The 21,219-nt window shown below is 49.5% G+C and overlaps 2 protein-coding genes across 2 annotated transcripts in view; one reads left to right on the top strand and one right to left on the bottom strand.

Annotated features, from left to right (window-relative positions):
• Nucleotides 1–21,219, top strand: part of GPR17 (G protein-coupled receptor 17) — a 179,317-nt gene that overhangs the window by 94,409 nt on the left and 63,689 nt on the right. The gene's annotated exons all lie outside the window — the stretch shown is intronic.
• On the bottom strand, nt 1,629–20,136 carry SAP130 (Sin3A associated protein 130). Its single transcript, XM_065748508.1, has 21 exons — nt 20,063–20,136; nt 19,335–19,452; nt 18,983–19,221; nt 18,230–18,388; nt 17,332–17,443; nt 15,935–16,059; nt 15,018–15,142; nt 14,307–14,457; nt 14,033–14,123; nt 13,675–13,779; nt 12,463–12,604; nt 12,094–12,215; nt 9,356–9,658; nt 8,279–8,447; nt 7,005–7,109; nt 5,942–6,303; nt 4,506–4,754; nt 4,106–4,231; nt 3,105–3,208; nt 2,316–2,429; nt 1,629–2,110 (listed from the first exon to the last, which is right to left on the bottom strand). The coding sequence occupies exons 2-21, from the start codon at nt 19,444–19,446 to the stop codon at nt 1,952–1,954; spliced, it is 3,174 nt and encodes a 1,057-aa protein (XP_065604580.1). The 5' UTR covers nt 19,447–19,452; nt 20,063–20,136; the 3' UTR covers nt 1,629–1,951.

The following is a 21,219-nucleotide window of genomic DNA, read 5'->3' as shown; positions in this document are numbered from 1 at the left end:
GCGGGCCCGGCTAGGGGGGGGAGGAGCGGGCGGGACCCGCCGGGAGCCGCGCTTCCCGGGGCCGGCGGCAGCGAGGGGAGCGGGAGGACCGGAGCGAGGCCGAGGGAAGGTCCTCCGCGATCTCGGCAGCCTCCTCCCCGCCTGTGAGGTAATGAGGGAAAAATGCACATAGTCCGCCAGCTTCCCATCGGCCCCGCGGCGGCGGCGCAACCATAGAGAGGAGAGGGCGCTCTGCCCGCCCCGCAACCATAGATGCCGGCGACTTCCGCTCCGCGCCGGGGCCGGCCTCCCTCCGCGTCACGTGACGGACCGCACGTGCGAGGACAAACAGTGTCGGGGGCGGGAAGAGACGCGGGTGGGCGGGGCCTCCGCCGGTGGGAGCTCCTACGCGCACACCATAAATAGGGGGGTGGGGGGAGACCCCGTCGCTGGCGGGGATGCCGCCCTGCCATTGGCTGGCGGCCGGCGTGACTGCACCGCGAATGGGGGGGAGGGGGGGGCAACGCTGTGGGAAATGTCCGCCTCACGAGCGGGAAAGCGCTGAGTGCGCTCCCGGCGCCGGGCAGGGCCGCGCCGCGCGTCCAGCAGCACCAGCGGCATTACTGGGCCGGCATTACTGGGCGCTGCCTGCCACCGGAAGAAGGAAAATAAAGAGTATCCTCTAGGTGCGGCCTGGGCCGGCTGTCTCACGAGGGCGTCGGGCGCTGGGGTTCACTGAAGCGACAGCGAGTGAGCTTCGTTAGCGGCCGAGCCCCTCAGAGAACGCCGTTCTGATCGAAAGCGGAGAGGAGTCAAGGTATCCTTGTGGTCAAGGTACCCGTTCTGTGCTTTGAAGAGGGGGAGGGGAAAGCGCTCATATAAAAGGGGGAGTCCGTGAGATGCACGAGGGTACGGGAAGCCTTGCGAGGGTCTGAACCGCGCGGCCACAGTGGGGGAGGGGACCTCCGACACGGCTGTGACCGTACGAGGACGCTGCATCGCTGCTCTGGGCCGCGGTCCACCTCCCCCCACCTCCCCCCACTGCAGGAGTGGGACGCGCGGGTCAGATCGGTTTTGCGTCTCCAGGAGCTGCAGCGTGACTTTCCTGTGCAGCGCAAGTGGCTGCTCGCTGCTGTCTCTCAGCTGGCTGCTTTCTGAGCTCACGTTTGAGTTTCCGGGCGGAACAGCGTTTGCTGGCACAGAAGCACACAAAGCGCTCGCGTACAAAAAGCTCCAAGTCCTTTATTAATGTTTTTGGGATGTATGTGGTACATAAAATTAACATTACACCAGCTACAGGAAGCACCCCATCGCAAGAGGTACTTCAAAACAAGCATCTCAGAGCACCCACATAGACACACACAGGCACTACAAAAACCACTTGGAAATGATTCCCCCTACCCCCACTTGTTTTTTTTTCCTTTTTAAAACTGACCACTAGGACTCTTGAACCATTGGAGATTCTGAACGTGGCAGATCTCCTGATGCAGCGGCACTGGTTTTAGAAGGCTCCTTCAGACACTGGAGAGTCTGAAGAACAAGAACTGAACGGGGCAACTGAAAGCAGTGTTGTGTTTGGTGCTTTAAAGCACGGGCACCTGTGCTCACACACATACCTCAGCTGCTCGATGTCCCCAGCTGAACCTCACCTGGTTCATCCCTACACTGCATCACAGGAGAGCACTGCCCACCACACGGCATCACTAGTTCCAATTAGTAGGCACTGACACATCAGGAGGGTTAAACAAGTGGGACTGCAAAGACTTTAAAAAGGAATGAGCCTGAGAGAAAGCGTTGTTTGTTATGACAGGTCACTGACAATCCCTTCAGGTCACCAGGCTTGACACGTCCATCTGTTCCCTAAACTCATCCTTTTTTATTCAGATGCTCTGCTTAAAAATAAACTCAAGCTGCAAAAGGTCTCAACTCCATTCTGTACATGTTCTCCATTTCCAGAGTCAGTATTCTCGCTTCAGACCTTCTCCTTTCGCTTTAATTTGGATACTTTCTTGACAGTTCCATTCTTGTTTAGGAGCTTCAGAACACGATCCTTGTGATCCAAGACCTTCAGCATTGAGTCTCGAGCCTCGTTGATTTGATCCATCACAAGTTTACACCTCTGCATGTTCCCCTGAAATGAAATGCTGTCGTCACTAACAGCAGACTAATAGTCAAAACAAATACACACTTCTGTGTCATCAGTTAATGGTGACATTATAAGAAGGTGAAGTACCTTTTTTTTTCTAAAGCCAGGTTTAGCTCTTAGTTAGAAAATATCCTGCTGCAATTACTAAGGGTAGAGCAGCTGTTCTGAGCTTAGAGGCCACCGAGCCTACCTGTATCAGTTCATTGATTCGATGCAGGTCATCATCAGTTGCTGCCTTTTTCTTAGGAATGAGCCCCTCCTGTAAGGCAGTCAGTCTCTCATACACATCACGCTCCAGGTTTGTCTAAAAGACAACAGTGCTTCATGAGAAGGTTCACCACCAGGCCAGAAAACATTTGCCCACATTAAGAAATCTACACAGAGAAGACAACAATCTGTTCCCCTCGCAGCTGCTCATGTTAGTAATTCAGAAGATGGAGCCTCTGTTGTTGAGTGTGGCACTATTGTTCGTACTAAACATCCTATTTAAAGGATTGCTCCACTTCTGAACAAACATGGAACCTAGCCAGAACTGTTTCCCCTGTCTCTCACAATACTATTCCAGGAATGCAGAGGTTTTGGGGAGTTTGGTGCTAGAACGCAGAGCACCTACCTCACCCCCAACCTGAAACAGAAGCATCCAGGAATGTGGATCAGTGCTGCCTCCTCAGATCAGCCGCACCATCCCAAACAGACGCTTCTTCAGACCTGTGCATCAGCAGGAGGGAGTTGCCAATTTTGATCATCTGTACAAAATACATCAGCTCTTATGTCTGGATCAAAATCAACACTAAGTTTCCAAGCCACTTACGCCACATTCCTGAGAAAGGGGAAAGCGTGTCCCACTCCCTTAGGGCACTACACACCAGCTTATGGCATCCCTGCGTGATGAGCATGTACTGAGTTTGTGAAAGCATCCTGTCTTACAGAACTCCGTGCTCCCCATGGTACAGACAGCTGGAACGTCCTGAGCACCTACCAACTGCAGCAGCTGTGCCGCACACAGATGGACCTTCCACCCTTGTGCACGGCAGGATACGCCCTTCTGATTGGCAATCTCCTGTAGCATAGCCTTCTTCTCTTCTGTCACCAAAAAACACAAATATATGTTCACGTTTCAGGAGTCCACCATGCCTCTGTTCTCAAACTGAAGCTTTAACCTAGCTCCTGCTTTCTGCACATCTTACTTATTAAGAGTAAGCAGCATTCTGACAGAGACAGTAAGATAGCTACTCTTCATCTCCCACATAACCTGAAGGCTGCTCACTCATCGATGGGTTATCCATATTTTCAGATAATTCTTTGTTTTCAATGGTTATGTTTTTCCTTTTTCTGAAATGCAGTGCTTTCAAACACGCCACGTGAGGGAGCGAGCGGTCCATCTCATACTGCTGAAATACCTATCTGCTCCTTCCTTCACATCTTTGCACAGTTGCTTATAAGTTCTGATACAAGCCAAAAAGCCTAAAGGGCAGTATCAGATCTCAGTTTCCCTCTTACTAGAGAAAGCATTCCATAGAAGCCAAATCAGACCCATCTGTTAGCTCATAAGACTCGTTACTCTAAATAGGGAATGTTCTTGATTAAGTTGGCAAGATTGTTAGGTAATAAGAAACTGAGTGCTAAGCCATAGCTTATCACATCCTGTATAATCTGCTGAAGAATTTCTTGAGGAAAGTTTTTATCCTTGTACGTAAGTACAATTCTCAGTGACATAAGATTTTAGACTAATTAGACAGTTTGAGAAAATTGTGTCTGGTTCCTTACCAGGTCCTCCCCTTTTTTTCCTCTGTCTTGAGGAACAAAAAGATCTAAGCAACATCTAGCCAACAAAGTCAGCTTACGTGACCAACACTTATTTTCCACACTGTGTGCAAAGCCTTCTTGTGGGGCTGCTTATCAACATCAGCCAGCCAAGGCTGCTTCTCAGACACAGAGCTGCTGGTCCTCGTGCCCGTACAGCCTGCGGGGCGGACTGACCTTTCACTCGGACGTCGCTGTATCTCTGGAAGTGGTGGTAGGCGGCTTTCCAAGGATTGCGGTAGTGGCGGAGCAGTGTGATCGGCGGCCTTGGACGCACAGGGACATACCTGACTCCTTCTTCATCTAAAGGATTCAGAAGAAGCTGCATTAATATCATTCATTAGGCGAAAGTGGGAGATCAGCACGGCAGCAGTTGTGACAGAAGATCGGTAAGCACAACGATGCTCTGTGCTGAGAAAGGCCATTCCCCCTAACATCACTATGCAGAGGAGCAGGTACTTGGGAGTCTGTGTTATTTGTGTTTTGTAAGCAGGAAAATAACAGTGCCTTCCCTGCGAAAGGAGAATGAGTAAACACAGACATTCGAGTAGGAGAGAAGAGTCAGAGATGACATTACCTATGTATTCCTTGGGAGGAGACTTGCGCTTCTCTGCCTTCACCACCAAACTTTTGGCAGTGGATTTCTCATCATCAGTGCTGTTTGTTTCCATCATGTCCCCTTCCTCTGTGGAGATGACGTGCTGCTGCTTACGGGGCTTCTTCCTCGGGGAGGCACCAGGTGGCAAATCACTTGGAGGCATCGAAAGGTTGTTGGCCAGCAGCGCCAAAGACGGAGAGACTGTACTTGTAGTCAGCGGAGGGACTGCTGGGAGGAGAGAAAGGAAAGGAACCTCAGCTCTCAGGAGCACAAGGGTGACAGTACCATTTTTAACACCATCTCCTTCCAGTGCACTGTGGGAAGCATGGGTACCACCACAGATGCAGTTCAGCTCCTTGTGTATATGAGGCCAGATACTAAGCCAGGACCTGTCACCAGGACACAGGACAAGGCCTGGACTCTTAAGATCCTTAGAACAAAGGATGACAGACTGTTCTCACTCAGTTCCTTCGTTTTCAAGGCTTTCAGCAGTTGAATGCTATTGAAAAGGAATCTATGCTAATATCTCCCCATTTGGTATGTAAAGAAATTTATGTTTTGTCATGGATCACAGTCAAAAACAGGCAAGTCCCCTTTGCAAGGCAGGTGGAGTCAGACGTAGTCAAACCATGACTGCAGTGCTCTCCTTGCAAGTGTACTTGCACTGCCAAGTCAACAGGTCAGCAGGTTACTGTACAAATCAATGCCCTTCTGGAGCTTAGCAGCACAGCAGCAGGAGCTTGAGAGGATAATGCTTCTTTACATTTGCAGGGAAGAGATCGATCAGCCACGACTGAAGCAAGTGTGCCGTGTAACACAGCAAAACTTCTGTGATGAGATCCCAACTGTGATAAACTGCACTACTTGTATTATATTGGCACTGCTGCTGGCAGTGTTCTAAGCAAGCAATTCAGCCAGAGTCTTTGCAACTGGACCATTTCAAAATGAAGAAAGCAGTCCCAACCCCAACTGGTTTCTGTGGGAGATTAAGGAGATGGCAGAGAACAACAGAGATGCTCTCCCACTTGCTATTCTGCAGTTCCTGGTACTCGAGACAGGAACCCTCTGACACTGCAACGCCCTTTCTTCCTAGGAGTTAGTAACTTATCTCAACTGTCAGCTTAGCCTAGATCTTTGCTTTCCAATCTATTTGCTTGTTCATTAAGACTTCATACTCTATTCATATAGCATGTCACACCTTCCTGATGTCACCAAAACCAAGTCCCTTGTTCCATACTAAAAAACAGTAGGCAGGGAAGAGAACCGTAAGAAAGAAGGCAAAAAGAAAGCCCTTGACTTGTGTTGTGTGCTACCATGAAAGAGACATCATTCCATTTTCAGGTTGCCTGTGTTGAAATCCTATTTTCTCTACTGTCTCAACAAGAGAAACACCTTGATACTTAAAAACAACCTACCAGATACTGGTCGCATTATGTCCATAGGTTCCACCTCCTCCTTGATTTTTATCTCTGGCACCACAGGTCCCAGCACTGCTGAAAGGGCCCCGCTCATGGTTGCTGGAGGAGCAGGAGCAGCCACAATCGTGGTAGAAGTTGGTGGAGCAGCTGGGACAGCTCCAGGAATGGTGGACAGAGCTGCTGCAGGCTGCGAGGTGGGGCTGGCTGCAGCAATGATCGTTGGAATGGCAGAAGGGGGCTGCTGGGAGGAAGGAGGGACCGCGATGGTGGGCTGCTCGCTGCCTTGGTTTGACACTGCTTCCATAGACACTGTGACAGGAGTGGCCATGGACACGTGAATCTCAGGTTTTGGCTTGGCACTGGGACATTGAAAAAAAACAAAACCAAACAGATGTTAAGTGCATCTCAGTCGTGACCCCCTAGCACAAAGTGAATGAGTCCATCTGCACTCAGATTAATTTTTTCCTGTACCATTAACACCTGGGCTGGGTAATGACTGTAGTAGCAGGAGAAGGTGCTATCTCAACTGTACTCTCTTCTAACCCCTTTGTCTAAGGTGCTGTTCTCTTCTAATGTACAAGCAAACCTCACAACTAACTCCAGATGGCTTCAGAACACTCAGAAAAGGGGCAACAGTTTCACACTGCAAACAAGAGGAACGTTTACCGGAAGCTTCCGTCCCTCATCCTTTTTGTGAGCTCACAATGCAGGCTGGTAGTTTTAAAACAACGAATTAGAAAGCAGCTGGATGCAACTGAAGGAGGTAGAAGAGCCATTCAACTTCCTTTAGCATTAACGTCCAAGAATTACAGAGAAGAGTTTTACAGTACAGCCTTCAACACAACATGGTGATTTTCTTGTCGTTACCCTCACCCAAGCTCATAACCATATCCTTTAAAAGCCTGCTGCCTCAGCTTTGTAATGGAATTACATCCTTTCAAAATCATCACACTGACAAATATAACACCTTTCACAAAAGGAAGTGCTTCAATGCCCAACCACCACTAATGAGACACACACAGCAAAGCTAGTACGACGCAGTTGGTTTTCTCTGTCTTACCCAGCAGGCCTCGGGGATCCAGATGTGCTTCGCATAGTATTCTCAACACGTGTACTTGCTACTTCAGGTGGCTGAGGTGGAATTAAGCTTTTCCGGACTGCCAGGCTGTAAGACAAGGACAGATCTAAAGTTCCCACCTCTGACACAAAGATAAATAGCACAGAAATTAAAGGAATCAACCCACTCTTGCCAAATCCAGGATAGGATTCAAATCTGTATCAGCACACACTCACTCTCACTGAACTGCTACAAGAAAGTCTTGTTTTTAACCAAATCTCTATGTTTTATTTTCTTTAAAGACCAATTGCTGTGGCCTCACATCTGAAGTTTCACCAGAAAGACCAACCTTACGTCCATCTTGCCAGTCAGGGCATCTCATTGAGACTGCCAGGCTCCCGATGTGGCAGGTGGAAAGGGAGACAGGCCACACCAATGCCCTGCACTATCCCAAGACAGAGCAAACTACTTGGAACTAAGCAGAGCAGCACTAATACAGGCAACTGCTTTACTTAGTTGGAGCAGACTTTGTCAAAGCCTGACTTCAGGATCTCCAAACCCTGCTTGTAGGTGCAGCATTCAGACAAACATTTAAGAGATGTTTCAGTCCCCTGTGAGGCTGAAAGAGAAACTGCTTTTCAAATAATCAGCCTCTCTCTTTGGTGATCCACCTCTGCTTCTTTAATTTATGGTTCAGTTTTACAGCTTGCAACTTCTCTGCCTTAAAGGTTTCCACCCAAATAAAACTGAACAACTTTAGCTTCTCAGGACGTATCAGTTCCAAACATTTTCAGCCATTAGTCAGAAGGAAATGGATTGTTAATTCTCCTATATTCAGACATTTAAAATTAAGCCAGAGAACATAACATTATAAGTGATTCCCTCCCCTCTTCCTAGTTTTCACAGCAGGGTACTAATCCATCCTTACTACTCATGCACAAACTCTTCCAAAAAAAGCACTGAAATCAAAGCATGGATTTCTAATTTTAGCAATTGACCTCTTTGGATTTGAGACTTTCTTGCTTAGATTAACAAAAACCACTTTCCCTTACAAGGTCATTTTCAAAAGCTAGAGGCATCTTACTACAGAGAGGAAGAAGCAGCTATGATCTGCCCTGGAGAAGTAAACTTGTTTCACAGATCAGGAGGTCACTTGTGACCACTGCTGACTGTATAACCTGCCAGAACTTTTCCTGCCCACATTAAAACAATTCTGTGTAGCCGGGTTAGATTAAAGGGAGCTGGCACTGCAGTGTTCCCCCTTCAGCCCTACTCACCCATCTGTGGTTGGTTTCTTCCGGAGGATGCTCGGGCGTGGGGAAGAGCCCTGTGCTGGGGCACTGGCACTCTGGCTGTGGGTCTGTACAACTGTAGTTGCCGCAGAAGCAGTGTTGAAGGTGTTGCTGATAGGGTTGGCTACAATGGTGGCTCCATCTGCCAGGACTACTGCTGGGAAGGATGGACGTCGGCAGAGCAGAGAGAACAGAGGATAGGCAGCAGTTACTGAAGGTTTGACAACGAAGCAGGTGTTTGCAGAACACACTGTCTCTGCTCCTTTGACTCTCCTCAGTATTTACCTGCAGTGCTTTCAGAATACTTCATAACGCCTTACCTACTAGCAATCTGCTAACTAGACCTGCTGTAGGGCACGTGACAACTACCCCTTGTCTAACAACTGCTGGCTCCAGAAATACTTTTTCCAGAAGAAATGGAAGACACAAAGTGCTAGGGGGGTCACCAACACAACTAGGTCTGCTGGTGGAGGCCACATGGCAGCACAGAGCTTTGTGACAGCCATCCATGCTCATGTTCTGAGCTTCTGCCAAGCCCTGCTAGGCCAACAAACATGCTGAGCAACAAGGCAAGGAGGCACACAGATATCCACCAGCACTGCAAACTGGGTGCTCTTGGCTGCCACATTCCCTTCCTTCAGTCCATCACTGAGGTTTTATCAGACCAACCCTTTCTCGTGAAAGAGGTTTTTTAATTAGCCTGAACTGCTGAAGGTACCTCACCATCCTCAACTGCTGCAGTGACCTAACACACAGCTGACCTAATACACACCTGCTTGTAAATGGCTCTTCCCACAAGGCTGTACTGAACAGAACTGTTGAAGCTCACGCACTGTCGAGTTTTTCCTGCTCATGTAACCCACCCAATGCTACCCATATATTCCACCCATTGTGCCTGAAGAAAACTAATGACTTGCATTCACAAAGTATTTTCTAGGAGAACGTTCACAGGGACGTATTCGGTGTCGAGCACTGGGACCACTCAAGATCCACCACATAATGTCATTACCCAGAACTAAAGAAACCCCTCCAAGCAGAGCACTGTGCAGAGCACCCACTCACCTGAGGTCTTGGTGTCAGCCTGTGGCTGCTGAGCACTGATGGGTGCTGGCTGCAGCCCCTGTGTGCCAATGGGTGCGGCTGGGTGCAGTCCCTGGGTCCCAATTGGTGCTGGCTGGATGCCCTGGGCACTGATGGGTGCAGGCTGGATGCCCTGGGCACTGATGGGTGCAGGCTGGATGCCCTGGATGTGACGGGCATGGGATGCATCCACAGTCATCAGCTGCATGGGGTTGAGGTGCACGGTGGAGGCCACTCCCACGCCTGTCTGTGCCGTGATGGCTGAGTTGGGAGCCTGGGCTGAAACTGTAGGCAGCAACATGGACAGCTCGTCATGCCTGGCCCAGCACTCTGAACCCACCACCTTTCCCCCCATAGGCACTCCCAAAGACTACTCTTACTTTGAAAGCTAGCTTACCAGCTCACTTGAAGCAGGAATGAGTTAGAGAGTAGACAGGCCATGTTGTTTGCTAGAATAATTATTATATAATAACACGTCACTGTTGTTTTTGTTGGCTTTTTTTCCCCATCCCATATTGCATCAATGAAGATCAAGGATAGCCTTTAAGTTAGCCTCAAGTTGCATTTCCATACCCAGTCTCAGAAATCTGTACGCTATTTTTGCTCATTAGAGTATTTTTTCATTGCTTACTTTTACACAAGGCTTCTAAGTACCAATAGTTGGCATCTTTCCTGCTTAAAAGTGCTAGAAGCCTAAAGGAACTCGTTCCAAAATATGGTCTGCCACAGAACTCATTATATCAACTAATAACGTTAACATCTTTGACTGTACAAAGGCACGTGGATAAGACAGACCCAAGTGTAAGCACCTTAAAACACAGCTCATTTCCCACACGAGCAAGACAGTTTCCCTTCAAACAGCTCAAATACAACCTTATCTGACTCAGAACAGGCTTGCAATGACAGGCTGGGTCCCACCCCTAAAATGAACACAAAATCTCTGTGGTGTTCCCAGTGATGCACCTATTCATAGAAGTTCAGACAGTTCATTTGACAGCTCTCAGCAACTACGTCTGCATTGTTCCAGATCTCCCAGAAGGCGTGCTGCACTTCTCAGGGAGCACTTAGTGGCCCCGTTGGGCTGCCCGTAGTTGTCCAGAGCTCCAGCGTTACAGTAACACCATTTTTGCAGCCATGCTCAAAATGAAGTGCTAACTTGCAACAATGAGCTTGTCCACTAACCACTGAGAGCCTTCTGACCACAGAACAAGCTGGTTTTGTCACAGCATTTCCAGTGCTGACCAGTCCCTCTAAAAACAGCTGTCACCACAGCTAAGACAGCACCAGGTCCACGAATGGCTTCTGCTTATCACTTCTGCAAGGGGACAGTGAACACAACTAGCTCTTGGAAAGCCAAAGCTAACATCCTACCTCAAAACACAGGGTACCCTCAGCTCAGTGATCTTCTTTCAAGTTCCCTCTATTCTTTCAGCTAAGTCTTCCACAGCTGTCCTCGGTGTAGGTTTGCATCCCTCCTGACACCCTGCATTCTCTGCTTTGAGGTGCCACCATTTGTTGCCCCAGTTAGTACCTTTAACTGATGCTGCAAATGTAATAAACAAAATATCTCCATCGATGAAGAATGGTCATCTTCTTAAAAAAATTAGTTTTGCTTATCATTGGCCCAGTGTGCTACCAATACTGGAACTCCTGACAGCTTGCATGATGTTCCTGTGGCAGTGACTGCTGTGACATCCACCCTTGCTGCCCAGCAGCACACTGCTGTTCTCCCTCCTACCAGCAAACAAACAAAGCATTTCCATCCAGGGCTCTGGAACCACTCAACCACAGCTGCCAACTCCAAGTAACACTGCTCGTGTGTGTGCTCTCCTTTAGAAGAGCTTCAGACTAAGTGGAGGAAGGAACAGAAAGAAGCCCTCCTGTCCCTATCCCAAGTCATTTAATCATCCTGAAGCCCACAACTTCTATTCAAGACCTGAAACTTCAATTTCAACAACTTTCAAAGTCACTCAAAGACAAAGAACAGGCCCCAGTAACACATCAATTCCCAACACGTTTTCCCAGTCAGCAAATGGACTTTGCAACCTTCACATCCTTTCAAGGCTCCCTGTAGTTGTCAAGAGTAACATGCCACCAGCAGGCACACTATGAAAATCCTAATTAGGCATCTTCCTTGGGTTTGGATTGTGGAAATCATCACATCTGTCCTAAGCTACTCAGCAAGGTGAAGTGCTCCAAGTCTTTGTCTCAAGAGAATGACCTTAGTTTGGGATGACTGCATTGCCTCACATTATATGTGATTTTTTTTTTTGCCTTTATGCAAGCTGCTGCAGCAATTCAAACTGGTTACTGCTCGATTCTTGATCAAGAGCTTGTAATGCAACTTGCTTTCTGTTCCAGCTCATGCTTCTCTCTCAAGTTGTACATTCATACAAAAAGATATCAAAAATGGGCTTCTGAGAACATTAGGAAATGAAGATGTGTAATGAGCTGATTTGGCTTGGAGGAACTTACTTGGTTTTGATTTGTGAAATCTGAAACTTTTAAGAGACAAGCTCCCAGATAACCATTTTCCTGTGAGTTTCACACTTGATATTAGCTGTGTTCAGTAGGCCTCTGCAGCAGCTCAGCGCTCCCCTCAGGCAACGAGAACTCAAGACTCTGTGCCAAGTTATCAAAATGGAGCATACATGCCTCTCAGCTGCTCCCAGCACCACAGCTGAGCAAACTGTCAGCCAGCTTGCCCCACAGCTCCTCACCTGGGTACTGGCGGATGGTGGACACCGAGCTGGTGATGGGGGTGTAGGTGTGTGCAGTCAGTGGGTAGGCAGAGGGCGGGTACGTCGGCAGGAAGTACTGGAACTGGACCGGCACCGACTGCCTGCAGGCAGCAAGAGCAACAAGTGTTACACCATTTCATCTGCCTATCTTCCACTCCTGTCTATGGGCCTCTGCCCAAGTTATATCATCTTGCCTGTCATAAGCTTATTAACTCTCACGGTTAATTCAGAACTACCAAATCTCTCTCGGGACTTGTTCCCTGGGGTATCAGGCAACAGCCCAGAAAGCAGCAAGGTACTCAGAAGCTACCCACACCCCCTCAGTTCATAGAGATGTTATTTCCCTACCTGTTGTCATTCCTGGTTTCCATTGCTACTGGGTTTGGAGATGCCCGGTGACTAGAGAGGGGTATGAGGTTACTCCTCTCTGCTGTATAATCAGACTGGATCCGGGGAGAAGTATGTGTGATTTGCTGAGGAACCACTTTAGCTGCACAAAGACAAAGGAGTCATCAGTCAGAGACAAAGCTGGTAGGCACTGTGAAGTCAAAATTAATTCTCAAAAAAAAAAAACCAAAAAAAACAAAACAGTAAAAACCAGAACAATTAACAGAAACAAACCACACTGGAAAAAAACAACACAAAAACAACACAAAACCTTCCCAAACCACAAAAACCCCCAACCTCACTCCCAAGATATCCCCAACCTCCAATATTTCCCATCCACAGTGATGATTCATTGCCTCAATAGGAAGAATATACAAAACTAAACAAATCCATCTTACATTTTTTCCATTCACTTTGTACCAGAACTCTAAATGTATACGTAACTTCTAATTGCTAAGTTCTGGAGTTACTTAACCTCTTAAGTTACTTTTATTTCCTCCAGTGATCAGCTCAATCCTTCCTGCTGTCAGTAACTTTATTCATCAATATTTTCAAAGCAGAACTTGACAGAGACCAAGGGAAATGAAATATATGGTAGGCAAATATACTCAGAGGCAAATTCATGGCAGGAAAGATATTAAAAAGTTTCAAGAGAGCAATATAAGGAAGTGGGCAGAAGAACAGAGGAGATGAACAAAGGAAACTTAACTAGTTCTGTTGGAAACATTTCATGCAGACTGCACTTCCACGCAAATAAGCTCCTCACTTTTAGGATTCAGCTGTTTCACCTTCTGATGAATGCACTAGCCTTGACTAGGCTACATCCAATGCCTCTAGAAGCATTGGAAGGAACATACAAAAACCAGCTAAGAAAGCTCCATCACCAAGCAGTCAACTCTTAGCATATACAATGCAGGTTCTGAAATGCCAAAAAGCCTTCATCCGTCTGAAAACCCAATTCAGTAGTTAATGAGCCATTTTATTACTTATTCCTTCTAGAACATCTATTTCTTCCTGGTGCTGAAAAAAAGCTATGCCACTACAGACCTGCTAGTTGATTTCTCTCAGCTTGAATTGATTTTCTTCCCCTCCTTGACGTGCCAATACACACAAATACTGCTAGCATAAACAGTAAAACCAAAGTACCCTGTACTTGTAACTCAAGTCACTCACCAACTGGGATGTTTGAGGTTGTGACAGCTGTAGCATGGGAAGAATGGGAGGGCATTGTCATGGTGACAATGGTGCTTGTAGGCGCTTGGGTGTGAGAAACAGAACCTAAGAAAAAAAGAACAGACAAGATATTTCTGCAGAGCCCTATCATACAGGAGTATATTTATATCCAAATAGAGAACACAAAAACCCCAGCCCAGACAACCCCTGATCAACTCAGTAACTCCTCTTCTGGATTCTAATCACACACTTCCAAACGCTATCTTTAGCAGAAAGGAAGGTTCCCTCAAATCTAATTATTTCCAACTTCAGTGTAGAAAAACAGCAAGAAAACCCCAATAGCATTATGAACACTCACCAGCTGTGGTTGCTGAAGCAATGGTGTTGGTTGCTAAAATAGGTGCCACTGTTGCTGCTGCCACCGGAGTACCAGTACTGAAAATGGTTTTCTATTAAAAGTAGAAAAACTTCAAGTTAAAACACTAGCACATTTATAATGTTTACTTGGAATCATTCTATGCGGATTATAAAGAATGCAAGTTTCTAACCTAACCTTCTCCCAAATTTCATCCACCCAAATGAAAATTAAAAGATGCCTGGAAGCAGCAAAAGGCTTTTCCCTCGCAGCCTACCTGGGCCATGGTGTGGAGCTGTGGCTTCTGCGCCCCTATGGCTGGGTGGGAGGGCAGCGTAATCCGCGTGGCTGTGTCGCGCGGCTGTGCGGGCCGCTGGATGCTGATAGCTGCAGAAGGTGGGTGCTGCTGGATAGACAGGGTGGGCCGGCTGGAGGGAAAAACAGTCATGAAGATAACTCCGTGGGTACTAAATCTGAAACAAAGTGATACCCCTGGCTTCGTTCTCCTTCTCTTTGAAAACAGTACTGCTCTCAAAAACATGTTTGAGTTCCTCGTGTTGCTCCACCTTGCACTGCTCTGTCCCCATCAGATGTCTGCCTGAAATAGTTCTGTATAGGAGCTTCTCCAGTCAGGGATGCTTTACAGCATTCGTGTGGCACTTTTCAGTGTGCCTTCGTAAAAAAAAGATATGCTCAACTATTCACAGAGTCCTAGAAAGGAAACTGTGCTTTCCAGGAAGCAGCAGTTCACAACTGATTTGTTAAGCCCGTTCTTTCTTGTCACACAGCATAACAATTAATCTTCATAGTAACTTTTACTCACAGAACTGAAAGCTATTGCAGTGTGCAAGCACTCTTGTTTTTGTATTGTACCATCCCACACCCAGGGGATAATCAGCTCAGGATGACTAACACGTTTCCTCCTCCCACAGCCTCTGTAAAGTCACAGCACTGCAGACTGCAGAAAATTCGCCTGAATCATCTTTACCTGAGGGTTGACTCTGTAGCATGTGCTGCTGTTGTGGTTATAACAGGAGACTGAGCTCTTGTGGCTGAGACAGTAGCCACCACGGCAGGAGGAATAGTGCTTGAAGTTGTCACAGGTGGACGAGACTGCAAGAACAGACAGACATTCAGAAAGGAAACTCTGCAGTTTAGAGAATTACTAGGAATTACTTGCCTAGAATCACTTCTAGATCTTATCACTAAGCTTCAGCATTCCAAGATGTTTTCAATCTTTCTGATTTGATCTGCAAGCTCCTATGCAAATCCATTCTGATTTTTAAAGGACATACAGAGGGCACCAAGGACTAGGAAGGTTAACAGAAATTACTGCAGTTCTTTCAAAAGATTTTAGGAGAAAAAAACCAAAGGCCCCTTCAGAACAAGCTGAAAACCCTGTACTAAGCATATCTAGGAAGTCCAAGATGATTACACTGGGATCTTGAAGCAAAGTAAAAGCGATTTGACCCCTTATCCTAACCCTGAATGCTTACAGGAACAGACACCTACAGTCTTTCCCTTACATACATACATAGGCTGAGATATATGTCAGCATAGTAAAATATTGTTTTTTATTCTACATCAGTGTATTTGACAATAAATCCCCATCTGCACGCTAGGCCTTTCAGTCTAAAGCTCCACTGCTGCAGTACGCCCTCCTCCCAGCCTGCAAGCACTTGTAAAAAAAAAAACAACCAACTAATTTCTGGCACCAACTCCACAGGACTAATGGGGCCCCTTCACAGCTTGCCATCAGAAATGGATACCTAACAAACTGAATTAGAAGAGAGCTGCTGACGGCTTCAGCGCCATAGATATGCAATCACAGGTTATGGACTGCAAGGGGGTGCCAGGAGGAACTTGGAGCAGGTGGTTCTGCAGAGCTGCCCTGCTGCTACCTGCCTGGATCGGCTGATGAATGATGTGCTGAACTGCTGGCTGAGCTGTGGCTGCGTTGGGCAGCTGGGATGCTGGTCTCAGGACTGTGGTTACTTTTGAGCTGGACATCACTGCAGCAGCTGCAGCACCTGGGAAGCAAACCAAGCATGTTAAGACAGTGCATACAAATGGCTCTCTCTGTAGAGACAGGCTCTTGCATTAGCTAGCACGTATTCCAGTTTAGATGGCACTGGTTTGAAAACAAGGCTAGTAGCAAAGATACTTTACATTCATAAAAGGGGAAAGGCAGGCATTGTTCTAAGTGAACTGGGTTTACTGATGCTCCCAATTCCTTACAGTAACCTAATGTTATAAATCTATATCTACTCCTAGCTAGGGAAATCAGTAGAAATAATTCAAACAGCTTGACTACCAGGCTAATGGGGAAATAAGTTACCTGATACCAGGAATCTCCCTGCAATAAGTAAAAATGGAGGAAAAAACCCACAAACAACTTGTAAAGCTACAACAGCAGAGAGCTGTGGTTGCTTTGTGTCCACAATTTGCTGACTCTTGATCACGTGAAACTGCTCTGAAAGGCAAATAGCCTTGAAATCATTTGATGGACTACACTGCATAAACATCCCTGACTGAAATTATTACCTTGGAAAGTGGTAAGCAAGCTGAGAGAAAGAGATCAGGAGGAGAGAAAATACACTAAGTGAAAACCTCAGGTCTGTGCTGGTTGTCCTGCAGGAATCGGGTGATCAAAAATACATTTCAGCTACAAATAACGCTGCAGTCCTTTCACATACTCTAGTATTAGGTTGGATCTTTCAACATTTCCATCTCCCTTGAGCAATGGCATAATAATGGATCTCAACAGAAATAAAAAATGTAAATGGTACTTTGAAATTCAGACCCAACTCATGAACGTTTTGAAAGTAAAGCTGAGCAGAAATCACTGCTCCAAGCTTCTTTTAAGGGGCTGCTCTGCTGTTCTTCAAGCTGCAGCAACTGAAGTCCCAGGAGCCTGGAGTTATTAGCCTACATCAGCATTTAACCCAAGGGCAAATGTAAATGCACAAGATAAATTAGCACATACAGCCACATACGAGAATGATCCTGTATCAGTTAGGTATAGCAACAGTGACTTCTCAGCCCTAAGTGAGAGATGCTTTCTACCAAGAATGTGACATTTTGCACAACAGGCCAATCTATACCAGCATGGATTTATTTTTTGGCTTTTTTCTTTCTTTTTTTTTTTTTCCCCCTCTTTGAAAGTGTTCACTGTTGACAGCACAGAAGAACAACTGAAGTTGCAATACCACACATACCAACAACAAGGAGAGTTTCAGAGGCCGGGTGCACTGCCCCAACAGAGAAGCACTACAGGCAGCCACACAGCACTCAGCCCTTACCTCGAGGAAGGTGAGAAGCTCCAATGTGTAGAGGAGGCCCAGGAGCACTACTTCTGATGATTGACATCTGCACATTAGTAGCCATGATATGGTGGAGGTTACTAGGATGGCCCTGCAAAATTAAAGAAATAAATAAAAAAATAAACTGCACGCTCTGGGGATAAGGATGAATGGCCATTCTGACAGCATTACCACAAGACCTCTACAGACAGAAAATATTTTGTAGAAATACACGGTACAAAGGGCATTACAGGGGAGTAAAGAAACAGGGAGAAGTCAGAGCCAGCTGACTGTACAGGGAAGATGTCAGCATTTCAGAGATCTGTTCTTCTGTTTGGCACTTGGCAGACCGCCAGCAGCCACTCAGACACCAACCTGAGAGATGTTCTTTCTGCTACCACTGACCTTTGAGGCACAGGTCTCTACCACAGTGGCACTCTGGCAAATGCTGTAACAAGTGAATTCTGTTTTCTTACAGTGCTAGACTTCTTACAGGTATTCATGAAAGTAACAGCATATCCAAACTCAAAACCTCCTAAGGACACTACATCAAAGCCCTGAGACTTGAGAGGGTTTGCAATGAGTGTCCTGGCACACCAGTTTCAAATTTAATTCTTTAAAGAACCAGCTTTTAAGGAAAAACCCAGATGTGTAACGGCTCTGGATATGTTTCTGCTATCGTGGCCTCACTGTCAGTTGGATGATCACAACAACTCAAGAGCTTTCCAAAGAGCCAGCAGTAGTAACTGAAGCATACTGCTCTGGCCAAAACTGACCAACACTGAGCGGCTGCTGGACAGGAAGCCTGCTCTGCCTCCCCCCTGCTGCAAGAGCTTGACCTGCTGTGCCAGTGCTGCGCTGCTCCAACCTCAGAGTGAGTGCAACAGAAAGCACAGACCTGCTGTCCACTGATGGTGGCCACGGGGATGGTTGGAGCCTGTGGGATGCTGCTCTCCATGGTGACTGTGACTTGTCCAGGAACCTTTGTAGGAGCTGAGAGGGTCGAGGGTGGTGCAGGAGCGATGGGCCGGCTGGGCATGGTGGGCTTCAGTGGTGGCTGCAAGAAAGTGTCAAAAGTGCTGTCAACTCCCATTGTCAACTCAGGGTTGCAGAAAGACAGCTTTGTGCACTAGTAAGTAGGGCCAGGGCTTTAAAAAGGGAGGATGCTGGCTATTTAAAGTCATTCAATTTTCACCTGGGACAAAGAACACGTTTTGTGCTGGACTTGGGCAGTTCTAACACACCGCAAAAGTCACAAGCAGGATCAGTTGGGGCTGCAGCATTTCCCTATACACTGCACATAAGCAGTTTGTTTCATACTCTCATCCACTCTCACACAGAGAATGCTTCAGGAGTTCCCTGAAGTCACTATAAAGAGTGGAAAAAACCACACCTTCAGGATAACACTGCGATGCCAGGAAGGCCTCAGCGTGGCATAAGGAACAGCTCCATCCAGAGCCATAAGAGCATAGAAGTAAAGATCAAACAATGAAAACAGGGAACTCCCTGATTACTGTTCAGCACTCAAGTTTTAACACAGATTAAAAGAAACGCACCCACGGTTACCCTAGAACTATTTAAGGGGAAAAAACTCATCAGTAATTAATTCACTTTTCTCATTCAAACGTATTTCCCCGTGATGCCCCATTACCTTCATAAGCCCATCTGAGAAGGAGAGGGGCACGGCTGGTGCCAGGTGTGCAGGGGGTGCTGCCACTGTCACCGGGGCCCCGGGCGGCACCGGGTGGTGCGGGGCCAACATCTGCACCTGCGGGTAAGGCCGCACCACTACGGGTTCCTGCTTCTCCTCGCGGGGCGGTGCAGGGCCGCCAGGGCCCAGGTGCTGCTCCCTGGGGGCCACCTCGGGCTCACGGCCAGACTCATCGCTCGCTGCGGAGAGGAAAGGTGCGCTGAGAGCCGTAGTGACACGGCGCCGAGCGGGCCCGAATCTCCCCACCGCTCCACCACCCCCCTTCGGCCGCCTCCCGCCTCATCCCGCTTACTTGCGGCCGCGGGAGCGATAAGTCCGGCGGTGCCGCTGGCGGGTCCGGCGGGCGGGTTGGTCCCCAAACCGGCGGGAGGAGCGCCCGAGCGGGGAAACTGCTGAGAGCTCATCTCCGCCTGCGGACAGAACCGCCGTTACGTCGCACCGCGCACATCGCGCCGCCACCACTGCCCAACCCCTTCCCCGGCCCCGGCCCCGCCCCTCCCCCCGGCCCCGCCCCACTCATTGGGCGCGGCGCCAGAAAGCCCCTCCCCTCCCCCAGCCCCGCCCCCACTCATTGGGCGCGGCGAGAAAAAGCCCCGCCCCCTCTCGCCCCGCCCCCTTGCGGCAGCCAATGGCGCGAATCGCCGCGCGGCCACTCAGAAGCGGCCGCAGCAGCGCCCTCAGGAGGTGCCGAACCAATGGGGGGGGGCCGGGACGCTGCCCAATGGGGGCCGCCCTGCCGCCGGGCCCCGCCCCACCCCGCCGAGCCGCCCGCCGGGGCCCGGATGTGCTCGGGAGCGCGGCACTACCAGCCCAGCGCAGCCCTGCTCCGCTCTGCCCGCGCTCACCGCTCTGCCCGTCCCAAGCACCGCGCCGTGCCCCGGGTCCGCCCCGCCCCGCCCCAGCGCCGCTTCGCTCTGTGTCCGCAGCGCTGCGCCTGGCGCGAGCTCCCGCGCGGCTCCCCGCCCGCCGCCGCGCCCATCGCCGCCCTCGGCTCCCGACGGCCCCTGCCCGCTGCGGTACCTGCCACGGGGCGCGGCCCCGACTCTCGCCGCGCGCCGCCGGCGCCCAGAACCGAGCTGCGCTTCCGCCGCCGCCGCTGCCCACGGCGGATTGGCTCTGGTCCGTCCCGCCCTCCGCTCCGTTCTCTCACCCTATTGGCCGCGACCGCAGCTCGCGGGGGCCGCTGGCGGGTGTAGTCCGCGGACGCGCTCTCTCGGCAAATATCTCGCGAGAAGTCAGGGAGGAGGTACCCGGTCGCGGCGCACTATTGGCTGGAGCCCGCGGGGTTTCCCGGGCAACGCGGCGGGGCGGGGCCGAGCGATGCCTGTCCCTCGGGGCCGCGGCCTGAGGGGCGAGTGCAAGAGCGACACAACGGGAGTCATTTCCGCTCAGCGCGGTAACTCTGCCGGCAGCATCAGGCCGCCCCGCGCCCTGCTTGAAGCTCTGCCCAGAGCCGCCGAGTTCTACTCCCAGCCTAGCTGCTCGCGGCGGGAGGGCGGAGTGGAGGGCCCCGCCTCAAGATGGCGGCGCGGTGACGCTCTGCTCCGCCCGCCGCAGCTCTATGGCGGCGCTGCCTCTCCCGACAGGAAGCGGAAGTGTGGCGCCCGGAAGCGGCGGCAGCGGCGCGAGCCGGAAGGGCGCGTGGCGGCCGGCGGCTGGTGAGGTTACCAGGGAGACCCGCGCGGCACACAGGGCCGGGGCCCCTTGGCAGGCGGATAGGCAGGCAAGGCGGGAGGGAGCGAGAGGCGGGGATGGCCGGCGGTCTCGGTGCTAGGCGCGGGCGCGCCAGCACGGGACACGGGGGCCTGCCTTCCTGGAGGCGGCCGCGGCGGTGCGGTGACGTGTGCCTGCGTGCCGAGCTTGGACACTTGAGGCGCATTTGGGTGGTCCTTCGTGGAAGCAGGAGTGGGACTCGGTGGCTCTTGGGGTTCCTTCTCATTCTGAGAAGCACCCTGTTCTGAGAGGAACTGCGAACGTCGTTATCCAGAAAAGCAGGGATCAGAAAGTAACAGCGTCCGTGGGTATGTCTGGTTGTGCAGTGAATGCACTCCAGTCAGGAGAGATGCTCGGATTTTGGGAGTCTGTGATACTGGGAGAACTAACATCTTCCATAGGCTTGTAATCCTCCAGAGCTGCTTTGTGGTACGTGGTCACAGGACACCCAGGCATGGAAGTAC

The sequence above is a fragment of the Cyrtonyx montezumae genome, unplaced genomic scaffold (genome assembly GCF_038088225.1).
Source record: "Cyrtonyx montezumae isolate F1298 unplaced genomic scaffold, pur_monq_1.0 scaffold_5, whole genome shotgun sequence".
Lineage (NCBI taxonomy): Eukaryota > Metazoa > Chordata > Aves > Galliformes > Odontophoridae > Cyrtonyx > Cyrtonyx montezumae.
This window is presented reverse-complemented; position numbering and strand designations above follow the sequence as displayed.